General features: G+C 46.6%; 1 protein-coding gene across 1 annotated transcript in view; it reads right to left on the bottom strand.

Annotated features, from left to right (window-relative positions):
- Positions 1-17,470, bottom strand: part of KAZN (kazrin, periplakin interacting protein) — a 799,879-nt gene that overhangs the window by 622,353 nt on the left and 160,056 nt on the right. Inside the window, 1 exon segment of the mRNA XM_080654832.1 lies at positions 11,733-11,890. Within this exon segment, the coding sequence (XP_080510958.1) occupies positions 11,733-11,890 (158 nt within the window).

The raw sequence follows: 17,470 nt of genomic DNA, 5'->3' as shown, positions 1-17,470 counted from the left end.
CCTAGTTGTTGTTGTTGTTTTAAATATTTTTTTATTGATTTCAGAGAGGAAGGAAGAGGGAGAAAGAGATAGAAATATTAATAATGAGAGGGAATCATTGATCGGCTGCCTCCTGCATGCCCCCCACTGGGGATTAAGCCAGCAACGCAACATGCCCTGACAAGGAATCAAATCGTGACCTCCTGGTTCATAGGTCAATGCTTAACCACTGAGCCACGCAGGCTGGGCCAAACCTAGTTTTAAGATGATACTGTGAACTATCAAAATTTCTAAAAATTTTTAAAGGCCTTTCTACTTAAATGAGAGTGGATCTGTGTCTGCTACGGATAACTGTGACTGAAACAGCATAACCCAAATACCGGCAAATACCCTGAGGGCTCTGAGACCTCCCTGGAGCTGAAGACAGACATTGGTCTGTGTCACAGACAACCCCGCCTAGATGTCCCCCAGGTCCCTCAATCTTCAGAGACTCCAAGCCAAACTCACAATTCCCCCTTCCCACCGGCTGTTCCCATTCCTTCATCAGGGGCCATTTTCACAGACACCCAAACAAGATCTGAGACGCATCCTAGACTTGTCTCTCTCTCACCCCCAGTTTCAATTATTGACAGACCTACTTCCTGAACATTCCCTGAATGTGTCCCTTCTTCTTTAATCTTCCTAATTCATTCCATAGTTTCTTGTCTTACTCTCTCTTGGCAAGGAAAACCATTCCTGTCCTGTCTCACTCCGGTCAACCCATACTTCACGCTTCCTCATAGTGATCTTTCAGACACCCAAATATAACCAGGTCATCCCTTTGCTTGAATGCATTACATGGTTCCCCACCATTACTGTGGTTTCAAGGAGGACGAATGGTGTGACACCACAGGACACATGTGGCAGAGACTGGGTAAGACTCAACAAATCTACTTCCTCTTTCTCCTGAGAACATGGCTAACCCACATTTCCAAGGCTCTCTTCCAGTTTTAGGGCTTGGTTGCCAGTCAGATCCTGACTTCAAATACTGGCTTTATGTTGTATCAGTTAGCTCTTGCTGTGTAACAAACTACCCCGAAACTAGTAGATTAAAACAAGCCATTAGCATGCCATTCAAGTCTGCAGAAGGACTGGTAATTCTGCTGCTCTGCTCTGCTAACTTTAGCTGGGCTTGGTCCTGCATGGGTACTTCACTACATCAGCTGGGGGCTGCCTGGTCTGGGATGGCTCAGCAGGTAGATTCATCTCTGCTCCATATGGTCTGGTCTTGCCTCTGCCAGCTGACTAGCCCAGACCTGTTCTAACAGCAGAGCAAGGTTTCAAGAAAGAGAAGAAACACACAAGGCATCTTAAGGTCTAGCCTCATGCTCTTCGCCAAAGCAAATCACAGGCCAGCTCAGATACAAGAAATGGGGAAACAGCCTCTAGCTTTTCATGAGAAAGGCTACAGAGGCATATTGCAGAGAGAGAAAGTAAATAATTGCAGCCATTTTGCAATTCAATGAGTACAGTTACTCGCTAGGTATGACTTTAAAATGAGTTTCGTCTCTGGCCCTGTTTCATCAACCATAAAGCAGAGGTGAGGCCCTGGCCAGTGTTGCTAAGTGGTTAGCATATCTGCCTACACACAAAGGGTTGTAAGTTCAATTCCCCATCAAGGGCATGTATCTGGGTTGCAGGTTCAATGCCTGGCCCTGGTTAGGGAGCATGTGGGAAGCAACCAATCCATGTGTCTCTCTCACATCGATGTTTCTATCTCTTTCTCTCATCCCTCTTCTCCATCTCTCTCTTTCCTCCCTCTCCCTTCCCCCTTTCTCTAAAAATCAATGGGAAAAAATATCATAGGGTGAGGACTGACAACAACAACAACAAAACAGAGGTGACTACACGTAACTCACAAATGAGAGGTGGAGGTAAGGTAACATCCTCAGCAGAGTGTTTGGCACATAGCAAGCACTCACTGGTCCTTCACCACCTTTAGTGTTCACATCTCCCTGCAATGTTTACCGCTGTGCCTTTCATGTGGTTGGCATATGCTCAGGAATCATGTGTTGAACAAATTAACCATGCACCTGGCTTGAACAATGGTCTTTTAATGGCTTGTCGTGTTTCTGGAGTGAGCACAAGCCTACGCTTCTCACACTTGGTCACAGGCCCATTTGAAACCATCCTGCCAAGCTTGACACAGAGCCCTCTTAAAATACACCCACCAGCTGTTCCAACACGGCCTGTTCTCTGGGCTTGTGTAAGGGCAGGAGAGCACCATTCATGGTCCTCTAAATAAACTTACTGGGCTATCTTTCCAAAGGGGGATGCTCATGAAGCTTGCTAATTAGGGCATTTCAAACTCCCTTTTCCAACAGATCAACCATTGCCAAGAGTTATGTGAGAACTCCTCTGCTAATCTGCTTTGTTTTAGTGGAAGATTGACTGCATTAATATCACCCTTCAGTGGTTGCTTCCCACACCGACTCTGGCTTGGTAATTTGACCTGCTTTGGCCCGTGGAATAGTGGCAAACTTGATACAAGCATAGGTTGTAAAGGTGATTTCTCTATTTCCTCTTTTTATGGACACTGTCACCACTATGAAAATATTCCAGAGTTAGCTGGCTGGAGATATAGGAAAGACAGCTGGGGAGAGCGCAATCACATCAGCCAAGGCCATCTTAGTTTAGCCAGGCCCCAGTGACCACAAATATATGAGTGAGACCAGTCAAGATCAGCCATGCCAGCCCACATTAGCAGAATTACCCACTCAATCTATTGACCTATAGAAGTAAATAAAGAGTGTTTTTAAACCACTTGGTTTTATGATGGTTTATTATGCAGCAGTAGTTAACTAGCACAAATCCATGCCATCATTCTCATGATCAGTCTATCATAAGCTCCTTCTCTTTGTCTTCTACTTTAGGAGAGAAAAAAGGAAGTCCATATCCATAACCCAAGACAGGAAGACCCAATCGAAAGTTAACTATCTGGACTTCTAAGTTGGCCAAAGTGAGTGAGTTTGTTTCAAGGCCCATTGGAGCACAGCAGCACTTGGAAGAGCCAGCTCACCATCTCACTAGTAAACTGCATTAACTGTGATTTACTCAGAAGCCAGGAGGGAAGGAACACGGCCTAGCAGCTTGAGTTGGCATCAAGGAATTTGATGGCTCTACTCCCAGGTCAGATTTGAATAATGACACTTAGCAACGCCATGCCTCAATTTACCTGGCTGCTCGGCAGGGGCTGTTAGAATTTAACATGAACAGGAGACCCCAAGAGCTCTGTATAAGAATTACTGCCCTAAGCGTTGTTATTCTAGGGTAATAATTATATGGCATATGTTTGGCTCTTGGGCTAATGGGTGGGAGCCACAGCATTAAAACACACACCCTAAGTAACCAATACTAAAACTCTGATATTGGATTCCATGATAGTGAAAAATATTGACAATAAAGTTACCTTTCTAATTATGTCTCATTCAGACAAACACTGGCTGACATTTCCCGAGTGCATGCCACCAGAGAAGGACCGCTCTGCCCACAGGTGACCCATAAAGTCACTCACCTGCATGGGCAGTGCTAAGAACGGACTGCTGGCCACGTTCTACATGGAGGCTGCAGTAAGGACGTGCAGCCCTCACATCTCCACTTTCTTGTCCAAAGTAACTCCACGTGTCCCTGCTTTCCCTCCCTCCATCTGACTCCTGTGTCTCCTATCGCTCCAACAACTCTCACACCAGCCTTCTAGTGTGTGTGTCTACATCCACAGCATCTACTAGTAACAAGAAAAGACAGAGACCCTGGTTCCTCTGTGGACACCCACAGACAACGGATAAAAGATGCTCCTCTGCCCCTCAGGGACCAGTTAGAATTTTTACTTTCCCTAAATTAAATGTAAATTTTCCAGAATAAATCATTTGCCTAGATCTTTTCAACATCCGAGGGGATCTATTTCCAGTTACCTCCTGGAGTAGCACTAAACACACACAAGTAAATTAAAGTACAAACACATGCACGAAAGCAGGACTGGAAGCCACAGCCTGTCTCTCGCTCTCACTCTCACTCCAACTAGCTCTTGAGATCTCAGCTTAAATGTCACAAAGCCGAAGCATTCGAACCCTTCTCTAAATTAGGTCGTGCTGCGTCGTTAAGGCCAGTATGGAAACTCATCATTATTTGTCTACCTACATATTTAGAGTCACTCGTCCGACTAAAATGTAAGAGGCCCAGGGTCACTTCTTCTGTTTCCACTGTTGCTGTCCATATCTAGCACAGCGTCTGGCACACTGTAGGGTAGGGGTGGGAGACCTTTTTCGACCAAGGGCCATTTGGATATTTACCAGACCATTCGAGGTCCCTACAAAATGATCAACTTAAAAATGAGCCTGCTATAGTTGGTCAAACATTTAATTCACTCACCCCTAATGCCGTGGCAGGGACAGGCCAAGTGATTTCTTGGTCCTTATCTGGCCCGTGGACCAGACGTTCCCTACCCCTGGTGTAGAGGCTCAATATGTGAATGGAAAAATGAACTGATAATTAAGCACTGTCTTCAGGACCAATGATGATCAATTGCAGGGCTTCAAAGAAAATGATGCTGAGGCTGGAACAGTTCCACAATCCATCAGAAAGTCAGCCTTGGGTCTAAAGGCAGAGATTCTCAACCTTGACGCTATTGACATTGGGGTGGGACGTGTTTTGAGGGGCGTCTTGTGCATTGTAGGAAGTTTAGCAACATCTCTGGCCTCTACCCAGCACGTGCTAGTGGCACCACCTCCCCTCCCCACCAACCTACACAAGTTGTGGCAATAAAAAATATCTGCAGACATTGCCAAATGCCCCGGGGTGGGGGACAAAACTGCTCTCCGTTGAGGAACACTCCTCAAAGGGGTGATTGATGGTGGATTGGGTATTATTTGGGGAGGCACAGAATTGACAGTATGACCATAGGACACTGTGAGAAGAAGATAATAATTGGGGCGGGGAACTGTAGTATCTTTTATATTCTATTTAGAGATGTTTGAAAACCAGGTTCTTGGAACCCTAAACCTTCCAGGAACCTGCAAGGGTAAAGCTTAGCTTTAGAAATGTGTTGCATATTTATTATAATTTTGGACAACATGTGGAATTGTGAGTACTGTCGCACATCTGGAGCCAGGTTTTCGTGTTCTTTCCCCTGCACTGCCTCTCCGTGGAGGGAACAGCCCTCTGGAAGCCAAGGCCGCAGAGTCACCAACCACAGGAGGCAATCAGACGTGCTTGCCTTGAGATGAGCTGGATGGAACAATATAAAAAGGGCGATTTTATCAGAGTTTCATAGCCAGTTTTCAAAATAGAGATGATCATACCCAGCCTCCTGTGCCGCTCTCAGCCTAGAGAAGAGGAGAAAATGCTGGCGAAGAACTTGTTAAGCAGTAGGGGGACCTGCAGATATCAGCAGGGACTCCTCCGAGCCTCCACGGTCCCCACACATGACTTCCCCAATAGTTACCACAGAGCACTTTGAAGCCAGTTATCCGCCCCATATATCCCAAGTCCTCTGGGGCGGAGCCCTAGAGCCCCATGTGGTGCCAGGCTCTGTTCTGGGGCAGAAGCACCGAGTTTAAGTGTGTGGAATGCGCGATAGATTCACTGTTGCCTCCGCCTGCCAGCACCCACTCTCCCCTCCCACATGGCCTGTGGTGTCGGTGGGACTGTCCCTCAGTGTACACGCCCTCCCGTGGCCAAGCGGGGGGAGGGCCGGACGACCAAGACAGACCCGTCAGACTCTTCTCAGAACTGGAATCCACAAAGAGAGAAAAACGTGTGGAATCCGTTTCTCCCGACCACAGCAGCCTGAAAAAACTGCTCTTGAGTTCTTGATCCCTGAATCGGCATAGCTGCCCTCCTTCCTGTCTTTCCCAGGATGTGGGTCTTCGGTTTTCCCCTATTTGCTCCCGTTAAATGTCCCCACTGTTGCGTCGCGACCAGAGCTGGTCTCTGTTGCCAAGAACCTAAGAGCCTCACCCCTGACCTTCCTTCCCTGATCTTGTTACTGTATGAGACCCCCTCACCGTAACATGGACCACCAATGATTAGAACAACACACATTCTATTTTACTATCACTTGAAGGATGCATCATTCAAATAACCATTTGTACCTGAAGATGCAACATACAGGTTCTACAGTGTGAAAATAAATTCCCAAATTGCTCTTGAGCACAGCACAGATCCAGGGAAGCGATACCATGAGAGACTATGTCCATAGAGACTATTTCCTTCAAAAACTACCCGTCCTAAGAGATGCTCTTTTTTTCCGAATACAGCAGTGGGCAGGCAGGAGTTCATTTAGTGGATCTCTGCACGATAAACCCGGAAAGCAACTTGCAATATCTTGGAATTTCCTCTAAAATCCCGCCTTATGGATTTGACAAAGGTGGCCGAGGCTTCCTTTCTCTAGTCCCTTCTTTAAAATGTACCGGACACAGCTTGGCAGGGGAACGCAATTCACTTTCGTGCCTCACCCTCCACGTCTCCTGCGCAGCGACGGTGACTGCAGGAGCTCGCTAACCGAAGGGACTGCATCTGAGCCTGGTGACGCCTGCAGGCTGAATTCTATGTATTTAATTTTTTTAAAAATGAAATTTTAAAAGAGCAGACCTGCCGTGGCAGAATGGGAAGGGGGCTTGTACGAGGTGTGGAGGAACTGCAGCTTCAGGCCCCTGATTGTATAGTTTTGCAGCCGAGATGAAAATGAGCATCACCTTTGCAAATGCGCACACAGATTACTGGGGGGCGAGGGGGCGCACTGAGGCTCCCTGGACCTATCTGCTGGCCATGGTAGCGTGGTAACTAGGCGAGCTCCCTTCCTTGGTGTCCGCTTCTTCCTTTCTCCTCTGAGCTCTAAGAGGTGGAAAGCTGATGGTGTGAGGAGACCTAGAAACAGCCCATTTTCTTAGGTGAAAACGTTGCCTCTTTGCTCTTGGACTAATCGCAGAGCTTCTTCTCTGCTGGCCACAACGGAGGGAGAGAGTTCTAGTCCGGGCTCCAGCCAGGTGCCACATTTCAAAAAGAAGAAAAGGAAAAATCTATACTTGGGGTCCTCCTCCTCATCGCCCCAGCCCACGCCTGTGACCTTGAGATGTCGAGCATCCTCCTGGTACTCAGCTTGTGCAGGGTGAGGCCAAGCGGTACTCTCCCGGGCTGCCAGCAGGCTCAGACTGCAGCTAGAGAGCAACTGCACAGTAATCGCCCCACGACCACCCGCTGAGCAAGGGCTGGCTCTGGAGAATGCGGGGAAGGGTGGGAAACCCTAGAAACGGAGAAAGCGCCTGGAAGCACACCTCTGTGAGGAGCACGTGCACCACCGGATCCCCGCGGTCTCCACTGCGCAGAGCTAACCCTCCTCGTGGTCAGGAGCCCGCGCCACGGCCCTACTGGTGGGGGCTCTGCTCCAAAGCGCACCCCCCGTGCCAGGCCAGTCTAGGGTGTGAGCGTCCAGGCAGTTCAAACAGCCAGTCTCACTCGCAGACTACCCGTCTGGGGTTTTGCCAGAAATGAATCAGAAAGTACCACCAACCAGAGGAGTTTTCTAGACCATTCCAGAAAGAAAAGAGAAGCCGCCCCAATCATATTGCATCTCTGACCCTGGCAGGGCCCGGGTAGGCCCGCCGGGCACCAGGTGTGCCCCTTGCCGACCGCACCCTCCTGCTGCCTCCCCCTCTGCTCAGCAAGGGGAACGTGGGTCAGGTCTTTGGCAAACAGTTTCCAAGCTCCCTGAACACAAATAACAGAAGGAAGACAGACAGGTGAGAGAAGGACAGGAAACCGAAGGGAGAAACGGGGCAGTCTCCTTGCACGTGGTCGGGAAGATTTATTCTACGAAGGGGAAGAAGAGGAAGCCGGGCGGGAGGAGAAAGAGGGGATGGGAGGAAAGGAGAGGACAGGCTGAGGCAGGGCGAGGTGCGGAGGGTGGGGAGGAGAGCAAAGAAAGGGGGAGAGGATGGGAGAGCAGGGGGCTGGGAAGAACAGTGCAGAAGATAAAGCTGATTTCACTTCCTTCCTGCCCCGAGTTTGACTTTGCCAGGCCACAAGCACAGACCTGCTTAGAGATGGAGGCTGTGCGGTTTGTTTTGGTTTTTTCAAGGCTTCATTCCTGGAGATGGGCCTTGGATTCCTGGGAATGCCGGAAGGCGCGTGCCAGGCAGGAAGCTCACTCACTGCCAGGCCCGCACAGCCCCGAGGGTCCGAGGACACAGGCCCTTCCTGGCCACTTGCGCGCCACGGCCTTTCAGGCAGGACCCAGCCTTGGCGAGGGCGACCTACCTGCCCACAAAGCAATCTTACTGTTTTCCCCAGCATTTGTTCGGCCTTTAATAAACAATGACTTTGGGTCTTCTGGGGGAAGAAGGGAGAAAACTGCCAGTAGGAAATTTAATTTGCTATAATCAACCCCTCTTAGCATGCAGAGTCACACAGGGCGAGCGAAAAGGATTCGTGTCCACCGGGAAGAACTGCCTCATCAGTGTTATGAATCTAATCACTTAGGAGGCTGAGCAGGCAGGTTGGGTGTAGACAGAGCTCTCGGGAATCAAACCCACAAACTCAGGTTTCAAATGCGATCTGAATGGGGTGCTTGGATGAACCGGGGGCCTGTGAACGACACAGGGGAGGGAAGGCAGAAGGAGGCACTCTGCCACTTCCACACCCCCCCACGGGAAACATTTGGGGAAGGAAGAAATAAGTGCGGCCTCAGAGCTGCCCATCGGCGATGCTCTTCCTGATTCTGCTCTCCAGGGTGGGCTGTCAGACCTGCCCATCATCCCCGGCACCCCTATTATACCTGGGAGATGTGCTTGCTCTGTGCGCACAGTTTATAATCCGCAGGGTGGAATTCATACCCCAGCAATGCTTTTTGCCTTTGACATTCTCCTAAGCAGGATTTATTGCTTCCAAGACAGATGTGACTCGAATCGATTATGCCTTTCAAGCAGTCACTCTGGAAGCAGCTCCGGTCCCCCGGAATATCTTTTGTCTGACTCACTCAGTTTGTAAACTGGTGTCAGAGTATGCCATCCTACTCTCATACCATTGAGAGTCCTTGGAGTGTGGGACTGAGCGGGCTTTTATACCAACCAAGTTAAGGATGTGGTTGCCACCCTTGAAGAGTGTGCATCCTGCGCCACACACACCTACTGGCCGTCTAATAATATCACAAAACGCAGCAGAGAGGAAGGAGATGCATGGAAGTTATATTGACATTCAGGTGCCCTCCCATTATTGATGAGCTTAGAATATGAAATAAGTACGTTCATTCGTCTTCGGAATTGAAGTAAGAAGTAATGAAAAAATGAATGGGAAATAATTGAATTTCCAAAAATGCTCAATAAAGAGTCTCATTAAAATGAACTTATCTCTAAATGTCTACTTCAAACCTGAAAACCACACATCACCCCCGCCCCCACCCCCAACCCCACCCCGCAAGTTGGGGTTCCTTAGCATTTCATAAGCTTGGCAATGGCTAATTGTATAGGGAGCATATTTCAGAGGTGCTCAGAGCCTGGGGGGATGCAGTAATGTGATTCTAATTGACTGGCCATGGCCCTAGACTCATAACCACAAATAATGTTTCAAAAAGTTAGTGGTTTTGGAAGAAAATAAATGATGGTGGTATTTTTAGACTACACTAATCACAGCCCACCTTGTCCTGCATTAGTCTGAGAGACAAGAGGGAGGAATCTTTGAACAACAGGAGGTGGGAGAAATAGCATTCCCAGACACCAGATACTTTCCTACCTGACTTTCATATATATATGGGCCATGGCTGATCAATATATATACTGATTTATTGCTTTCAGAGAGGAAGGGAGAGGGAGAGAGAGATGAATCAATGAGAATCATTGAGCAGTTGCCTCCTGCACGACTCGCACTGGGGATGGAGCCCGCAACCCCGCCATGTGCCCTGGCCAGGAATCAAACATGACTTCCTGGTTCATAGGTCCACGCTCAACCACTGAGCCACACTGGCTGGGCTCCTACCTGACTTTCCATGACCCCCCACCCCCACCCTTTGGAAGAAAATCCAACCCACCTTCCTCCTAGAGTGCAGGACGCAGGGGCTATCCACCATAGCCTGCTTTGTGCTGTGTTGTTTCTCCTTAACCATTTAAGCGAGAACATCCTAGCAGGCATGGGTTTGGGATCAGAAGAGAAGGAGATAATAAAATGTTTCCACTCAGCAACTGCATTATATTGAATATTTTAGTCCTGTTAGATTTTTTTTAAGATAACATTTGGGACCAACACTACAGGTAAAAGTTGTCAAATGCCTTTGACACTTAGAGAGAACAGATATTTCCTTAAGCAATGCTCAACATTTTTTTCGATCCAGTTCTAGTCCGTTCATATATGAATAAGAAGAAAAGGAGGAATGATTTTTATTCTCTCAGGTTTTGCAAAACTGGGAGTTTACACAAAATCTTTGGGGATGTATTGAGATAGTTTCCTTGGCTGGGGTGTTGGCTATAAGACTGGTCCAGGCATGGAGGAAAGCTAATCCTTTCAAGAACAATTTGCTCTTTTCTTTGGCAAATTGCTCTAAATTTCCCTTTCTTCTGAGTTTCAAAATTGGCTGTTGCAGCTTCACAATCTTTCCTTTTTCCACCAGACAGGCTTGGGGAGAAAAGAGAAGCTGAATGGGCTGCTCATAATAAAGGGAGAAGGGGGAATAAAATGAAAGGCTTTGCATAATTTGGGCCATCTCAACACAGGGGCTCAGAAATTGGACAGGAGAGAAGTGTACAAAAGTCTTGCCAGCTAAAGTCTTATTGGTACAAGCTCCGGGCCTCAGAATTGATTTAAGAAATAAGACATAAACCGCCACCGTGGTAGAAACAAAAGCAAGAAACCACAGTTCAAAATCAGATCCAGAGCGGAACAGAGGAAATCACCAGCCATTCCGACCTTGCTGTTATTGAACAGAAAACCAGCTCAGGACAAATGCTCCAGGGAAAACTAATACAAAAATCACCAAATCGGAAGAACGTTTTCTGAAACATTTCTAGGTACCGGAGAGGCAGCAATGACAATAAAATCTTGCTCAGCTTGGCTTCACTCATATAGAAAACTAGCAATTCTCTTAAAACACCTGGTGTTTGCCTATCAACATTTCTGGAGAGACCCACCAACAAAGCCAGATGGAATAAATAGACTATTTTTTAAATATTTCAAGGAAAGAGTTCACAAGGAGAAACCTGGAAGAATAACATCTCAATAATAACATGCAATGAGCTAAATACCGTCTGTAATTAATTTGTTGCTGGCATTAAACAAAACAAAACCAAAAAACCCAACCCAGGACTGATTGACGTTCTAGGGGCACATCCCATGTACCAAAATATTCATTAGTCACTCGGCGATGCTGCCTGGGATAAGCATTGCTCTGCTCCAAGGCCCGTGCCAGCTTTGCTGCCTGCCAACTTGGTATGTAAATGGGTTTCCACTTGTCCAAGGCGAATGGGAGATCTGTTAAATTCTCAGAGACAACACATGCATTATTTTTAAGCCCTAATTCTTTGACTTCAAAACAAGCTATTTTAATACTAAAGCCCAAATAATACCCTATAAGAAATCCAATACTCAACATACTCAACACAGAATGTCTGTTTATCACAAATGGCGGCTTCGAATAAGTGTGGGAGTCGAACATTTTTGCACAGCTTATGCCACAATACAACCGAGAAAGTATCCCACCGACGGTCGCGCGATTTCTTTGTCGATGCCTGTACCTGGGCGTCCATGAGGAGGTGCCTCATCAATACCATGGAACTCTTCAGGGTCTCCTTCTCTGTGGGCAGAAAGGGGTCTTTGTCCTCCTCCAGTGCCTTCGACTTGGTGACAATGAAATGGGATATCTGGTCATTTAGGGTGTGCAATGATTGCACGGCTGCAGAAAAAAATAAGAGAGAGAAGGAAAGTGGAATCACAACAGGTAACTTTCAAAGAGAAATTGGCTATTATTTTTTTAATTTTTAAAAATATTTTTATTGATTTCAGAGAGGAAGGGGAAGAGAGAGAGAAAGGAAGAGAGAGAGAGAGAGAGAGAGAGAGAGAGAAACTGAAACATCAATGATGAGAATCATCGATCAGCTGCCTCCTGCACGCTCACCACTGGGGATCAAACCCACAACTTGGGCATGTGCCCTGACCAGGAATCGAACCGTGACCTCCTGGTTCATAGATTGCTGCTCAACCACTAGCCATACCGGCCGGCCGGGCAGAGAAATTTACTATTATTTTAAAGGAGAAAGTGAGAGTGTGTATATGCGGTATAAACCAGCAGCAATCAAGAACCCAATTTGTCCACAGATCTCTTTCTCACATGCATTTCACAGCTAAAAAATACTTCTTGAATACCTTCCAAGAGGCCAAGCCTCCATGGAGTGCCTGAGGGTGCAACTGTGAGCAGGGCCAGACACGATGCCTGCCCTCATGGAGTGCCCAGCTCTGCTGGGGAAACGAAGAGAAGCAAGGTAGCAAATACTTCTAGGATGACAGCTTCTGTGGTCAGTGTGTTTATAAATTGCAGAGATTAAAGGGCATGAGAGGACAGCCTGAGACAAGCTTTGTACTGGCGGTAATGGATTTGGCTATTTTACCTCTAAGCAGATGGCCTCCATCATCAAGGTCTATGAAGGGACAGTGGCCATGTTTTCCAATCAGTACCACATGTGTGCGGGGAGGATTAGTTCCCTATAATTCATAGGACACTTGCCATCTGATGTGTTAAAGATTTTAAAATTTCACTTATTTGTTGTGCTTGTTACCTCTTTCTCTACTTTTCTACAATGCACTCAACAAAAGCAGAGAGTTTGTTTGAAAACTCTTTGTTTATGGTTATATCCCCCAACAAGAAGACCAGTGCCTAAAACATTAAAGGTGCCCCCCAAAATATTGTTGAATTAATTTCCTTATATTCCCTTGAATTAAAATTTTCTTTCCTTAGAGAATTTCTATAGTTTTCCGGTAAATTTATTCTTTCAAACCAAGAACAAAGGAATCCCAGGGATTCTCAGGAAAGCCACTGCACAATCCTGAGAGCGGCAGGGTTCACGCCCAGGCTGAGCCCCTGCACGTAATTCCTACACCAGCACCCACTTGATCCTCTAGCCCCATGGTCGGCAAACCGTGGCTCGCGAGCCACATGCGGCTCTTTGGCCCCTTGAGTGTGGCTCTTCTACAAAATACCACGGCCTGGGCGAGTCTATTTTGAAGCAGTGGCGTTAGAAGAAGTTTAAGTTTAAAAAATGTGGCTCTCAAAAGAAACTTCGATCATTGTACTGTTGTTATTTGGCTCTGTTGACTAATGAGTTTGCCGACCACTGCTCTAGCCCGTGCACCTGGAGCAGTCCTAGGAGTGCACTGTCAGAATGCCCAGCTGGTCATCCCCCTGTCCTTCTGCAGGTGAGGAAAACAGACCAAGAAAGATTACTCAGCCCTCCGAGATGCTGTAGCAGTTGGTTTGAGAGAATGGACCCCAAAGCCAGTCTGTCTGGGTCTCAATCCTGTCTGCCCCTCCAACTAGCTGTGTAACCTTGGGTAAATTACTTAACTGTTGGGTTGTAACTTGCTGATATTAACGAGTTGCTATGTTTGTAACTGAGGTTTCCTATTAACTCCTTGTTATATAAACAAACTAAAGATGGTCTCTGTGTATTGGCTGGTAGGTTGCTTATTTCTTCACTGCAGACCCATTAGCTCAAAAGCCCACCAGTGCCAAACTCAAATTTTTACACATTGTTTTAACCAGTTAACTGCCACGCGTCCAAAACGGAAACCATCCCCACACGCCACGATATTTTGAATTTAATTTTAAAAATCAATTTGCAATGAATATTATAAAAATAAATGTTACTCACAATTCGGGTGTTCCTGAATATTTTCCATTGAAAATTCTCGCAAGAAATGATTTTAAAGTTGGTCTATAGACGCTTATGGCAGGCAAATGGTTAAATATAGCCCAAATAAGCAGATGTTTAGCCATTTAGAGCCTTTCTGCTTTGCATACCCCCAAAAAACTGCCCAGCCTCTGCTAGCCATAAATAAGATCAGCACTGGGAAATAAAGACCCCCAAGCCACGGACTGCTCTCTGACCCAGGGACTCCCCACTGTGCTACTGAGATCCCCTACTCCAGGGGTGGGCAAACTTTTTGACTCGAGGGCCACAATGGGTTCTTAAACTGGACCGGAGGGCCGGAACAAAAGCATGGATGGAGTGTTTGTGTGAACTAATATAAATTCAAAGTAAAGGAGCGGAGGGGAGAGCAAGAGAACCGGATAGAACAGCCGGATCCGGCCCGCGGGCCGTAGTTTGCCCACGGCTGCCCTAGTCACATAAGTCCCCTCTAGGATCTCCCTCTCCCCCAGGAGTTCCCTTGCCATCCTCCCCTTGCAAGTGTCAGCCCCTGTACTTTGGGGCAGTCTCCTGCTCTGAGGGGCTTCCCCTGCCAACAAATTTGTCAGTGTCACCCAAGAAAGCCTGTGTGTGCTACTGCCACCTAGTGGTCATGTCTTTTTCTTTGATGAGCCCCCAGATCCCTTGAATCCTCCCAACATTACCCATTTGTCTATTCATCTTGGATCCCCAGTTCCAACTAGTCTGCTGCTTCATCCACAATAAAAACTTAATAACTGCAAGTTTAATAAGTGGAAGAAATGAGAACAGGGAGGAATGTCCTTCCGTGTGTCTATGTATGGACCTCTGCAAGGCATGTCATCCGTGTCTGGCTATGTACTTACGTGTTTGTCTGGTTAGCATCCGTTTCCCTCTTCTTCTAATAAAAGAAACTCTTTCCCTTTTGTGGAAACATTCATCCCTGCCTGTGGTTCATGTAGGGCTGATCCCACTCCCAGCTCCAGGAGGTGGGCACCAAGTCCAGGCCTGGTCAATTCAAGAATTGTGTCTCCCTGGCAACAGTGCTTGGTTTAAGGAGAGGGTATGTGACTTACACTCGACCAATAAGATTTAATCCCAAGACCATTTGCTAGAGCTATTAAGAAAGAACCTCTATTCAGCCGGGATTGCTAACTAGATAGATATGTGGATTAGCTGGTGGCGTCAGTAGCCATCATCCGAGATGCTCCACCAGAAAACAAAACCTACTGAGTAAAGAGGCACATATCACTGACAGACAGGGAAAGCGGTTCTTGTCCACACTGTTACAGCATCAGGGCTCAGCTACGGGCTTCTCAGTTGGGTGGGTCAGTAAATTCCCTTCTCTTCATTAGCCCGTCTGGGTTGGGTTTCTGTCATTTCCAATCAAGAAGTCCTGATTACTGTAAAAGTCTGCACTTCCTCTTCATTGCAATAGTTATGTATGTGATTATGTCTTTAGTGTCTGACTCCCTCTGGGGCAGAGTAAAGGCGATCTTAAATTCTGCCTACTCCTCCCACTGAGAGGTGGAATATAAGCACCCCCCTCCCGCCCCCCGCTTCGAGGCTCGCTGGCCTTAGTGACATGGTGGACCAACAGTAAGGGCAGAAGTGACTTCTGGATTTCTAAGGTTAGGTCATAGGAGGCCTTGTAGCTTCTGTTCATGATCTTAAACATCACTCTGGGAGAAGCCAGCTGCCACAGAGAAAGCCTGACTAGCCCTGGCCGGTGTGGCTCAGTTGGTTGGAGCCATGTCCTGTGCACCAAAAAGTTACCAGTTCAATTCCTGGTCAGGGCACATGCCCAGGTTCTGGGCTCAATCCCCAGCAGGAGACATGGCAGGAGGCAGCCAATGGAAGTCTCACATGAATGCTTCTCTCTCTCTCTAAAAATCATTTTTTTTTAAATCTTTTAAAAAAATCTGACTACCCCAAGACCACCAAGCTTTGAGACACCACCAAGCTCTGAGGAAACCCACATGCCTGGATTGCACAGAGAGAAGCGACGACCAACCATCCTCAGCTCCTCCAACCATCCACCCAGCCTAGGTTCCAGGTATGTGAGTGAAGGAGCCATCTCAAACATGTCAACCCCAGAAGACGCAACATAGAGAAAAGCCAAGGAACCCAGCCATCGCCACAACGGAGGCCCTGGACACATGGCCCCAGCCGCCGTCACTGGGTGAGTCCCCCGATGAGGCCTCAGTTTCTCTGGAGCAGAGCTGGGCTGCCCCTCTGTACCACCCCTAAACACCTGACCCACCAGACTGGGAGCAGAGGAAGTGCTGACTCTCACCACTCAGCCAGTTGGGGGCAGTTTGTTCCACAGCATGGACAACTGTCCCTCCCTCACTAAACTGTAAGTCCCAAGAAACCAGCGCCAGTGCTTTCTCAGTCCATCACTATATCCCCAGCTCGAAGCATGGTACCTGACTCAGCAGTGCTTGAATAAGTAAACATCTGTCCAACAGAAAAAGGATGAATGAATAAGGGAAGGGAAAAGCCAAGTTTAGTCCCCTTTGTCCCCTCCCCACCCCATCACCCTAGAATCAAGCGTTACTCACATTCTTCTCCATTTGGCCTATTAAAATTTCAGCCAAATAATACTGTTTTTAAATTATGTGATGGATTACAGAATGAAGAGCCGTATATATGCTTTCTTACCTACATGAGTTTAAGAAATTGAGTCATAAAAACGACTTTATTGGGTTGGTGGTTCTGAATATGAAGTGATGTCAAATTTATTTCACGTTATTTTGGTCTACAAATGTGCAGAAACACGTATTTCTATAGCTGACGTATTTATGTGAAGTGCTCATTTGAATTTCACTGTACATTCATGAATATTTATTTAGGTTTCAGATAAGGATGGCACATTCATGGTTTGGCACAAGAAAAAAATAACAAGCTTTAACATTTTATGTCATTAGCAAAAATAGGAGGTACACGTAAAATTTCTTAATGTTTTCAGAGGGGGAATAACAGCGTGCCACACTGTGTCTCTGTTTTTACAGATCAGATGAAGTATAGAACATGAAATAATAGTATGACTCTAAATACTCACTTTATGCCGACGAGCCCAGATGTCACTGAGATGGGCTATTGTACATTTTTATAGAAAAGTACACCAAATGAATCATATCATGGGGCACAGCCTCACCACAAAAAGCTCAATGGATTTTATGACCTTGTCATTTATATGGTTCATAGATATGAACTAATGATCAAATTTATCTCTACATGTTAAACAACCTTTGCTTCTCATGTATCTCAAATTGTGTTGCATTTTGCATAAAATGCTCACGAGTTCCTAGTGCTTGCTTTAAAATGGTCTCATTAAATAAATGAAGCCTAAATAATTCAGGTATTTTCCCCCACTGTTACAATAAAACTCATTCTGCAAGTCAAAAGTTGATACTGGAGGCAAGGATGCAGAGAAATTGAGACCCTTAATACATTGCTAGTGGGAATGTAAAATGATGAGGTCGCTGTGAAAAACAGTCAATAAGCTAAACACAGAATTTCCATATGAACCAACAGCTCTACTCTTAGGTATGTAACCCAAAGAATCAGAAAAAGGTGCTCAATAAAAC

This window comes from Plecotus auritus, assembly GCF_963455305.1.
Source record: "Plecotus auritus genome assembly, chromosome: 2".
NCBI lineage: Eukaryota > Metazoa > Chordata > Mammalia > Chiroptera > Vespertilionidae > Plecotus > Plecotus auritus.
This window is presented reverse-complemented; position numbering and strand designations above follow the sequence as displayed.